Source organism: Papaver somniferum, unplaced genomic scaffold (genome assembly GCF_003573695.1).
Source record: "Papaver somniferum cultivar HN1 unplaced genomic scaffold, ASM357369v1 unplaced-scaffold_17250, whole genome shotgun sequence".
Taxonomy (NCBI): Eukaryota; Viridiplantae; Streptophyta; class Magnoliopsida; order Ranunculales; family Papaveraceae; genus Papaver; species Papaver somniferum.
In genome coordinates, this window is record NW_020626876.1 from 1 (window position 1) to 632 (window position 632).

Genomic DNA, 632 nt, shown 5'->3' on the forward strand with positions numbered 1-632 from the left:
CAGTAAACACGAACCTGCTGTCAAAATCAGTGTATGAGGAGGAGATAATACTGGTGATACCTGGTGATCTTAATAGAAAAGATCTACATGCATTTGAACATCGGCAACAACTGCAGTTGAGTGATTTGACAGGATATCAAACAATCATAGAAAAGGAGCTTGAGTCTGGTAACTAAGCTATATTGCATGTCCTACAATTTTCTTTGTAATAAAACAATTACTAGAGCTGATGATACGCATATTTTAATTATGATCTTGTATCCCTTCTATGCATGTTTGATTTAAGATGAAGAAGAAGAGGGTGGTCAAGTGGTGAATAACTTTGTTTTGGATGGATACGAGCTGCTACATGAGGCAACAGTAAATGGTGACTGGGGTGAGGCTAGTAAATTTTTGGAGGATCCTGAAGCAATTACGAAGCCCATCACTAGTAATTTACACACAGTGTTGGATTTAGCTATATATAATATGGTGGATTTGATGTTTGTGGAGGAGATTGTGAAACTCATGCCCCCAAAAGCACTTGAAAAGAAAACAGCAGAGGGCTTAACACCTCTTCACTATGCTGCCGCATGTGGATATGCTAAAGCTGCCGAGTTGATTGTAACGAAGAACCCGAAGGCAACCCAAAT

General features: G+C 39.2%; 1 protein-coding gene across 1 annotated transcript; it reads left to right on the forward strand.

The window, feature by feature from the left end:
* Positions 1–44: 44 nt before the first annotated feature.
* LOC113337694 lies at positions 45–603 on the forward strand (the record flags this gene model as incomplete). Its single annotated transcript, XM_026583288.1, has 2 exons — positions 45–168; positions 287–603. Coding segments are annotated over 2 exons (441 nt in total), but the record flags the coding sequence as incomplete, so codon positions are not given.
* Between the last annotated feature and the right edge of the window lie 29 nt (positions 604–632).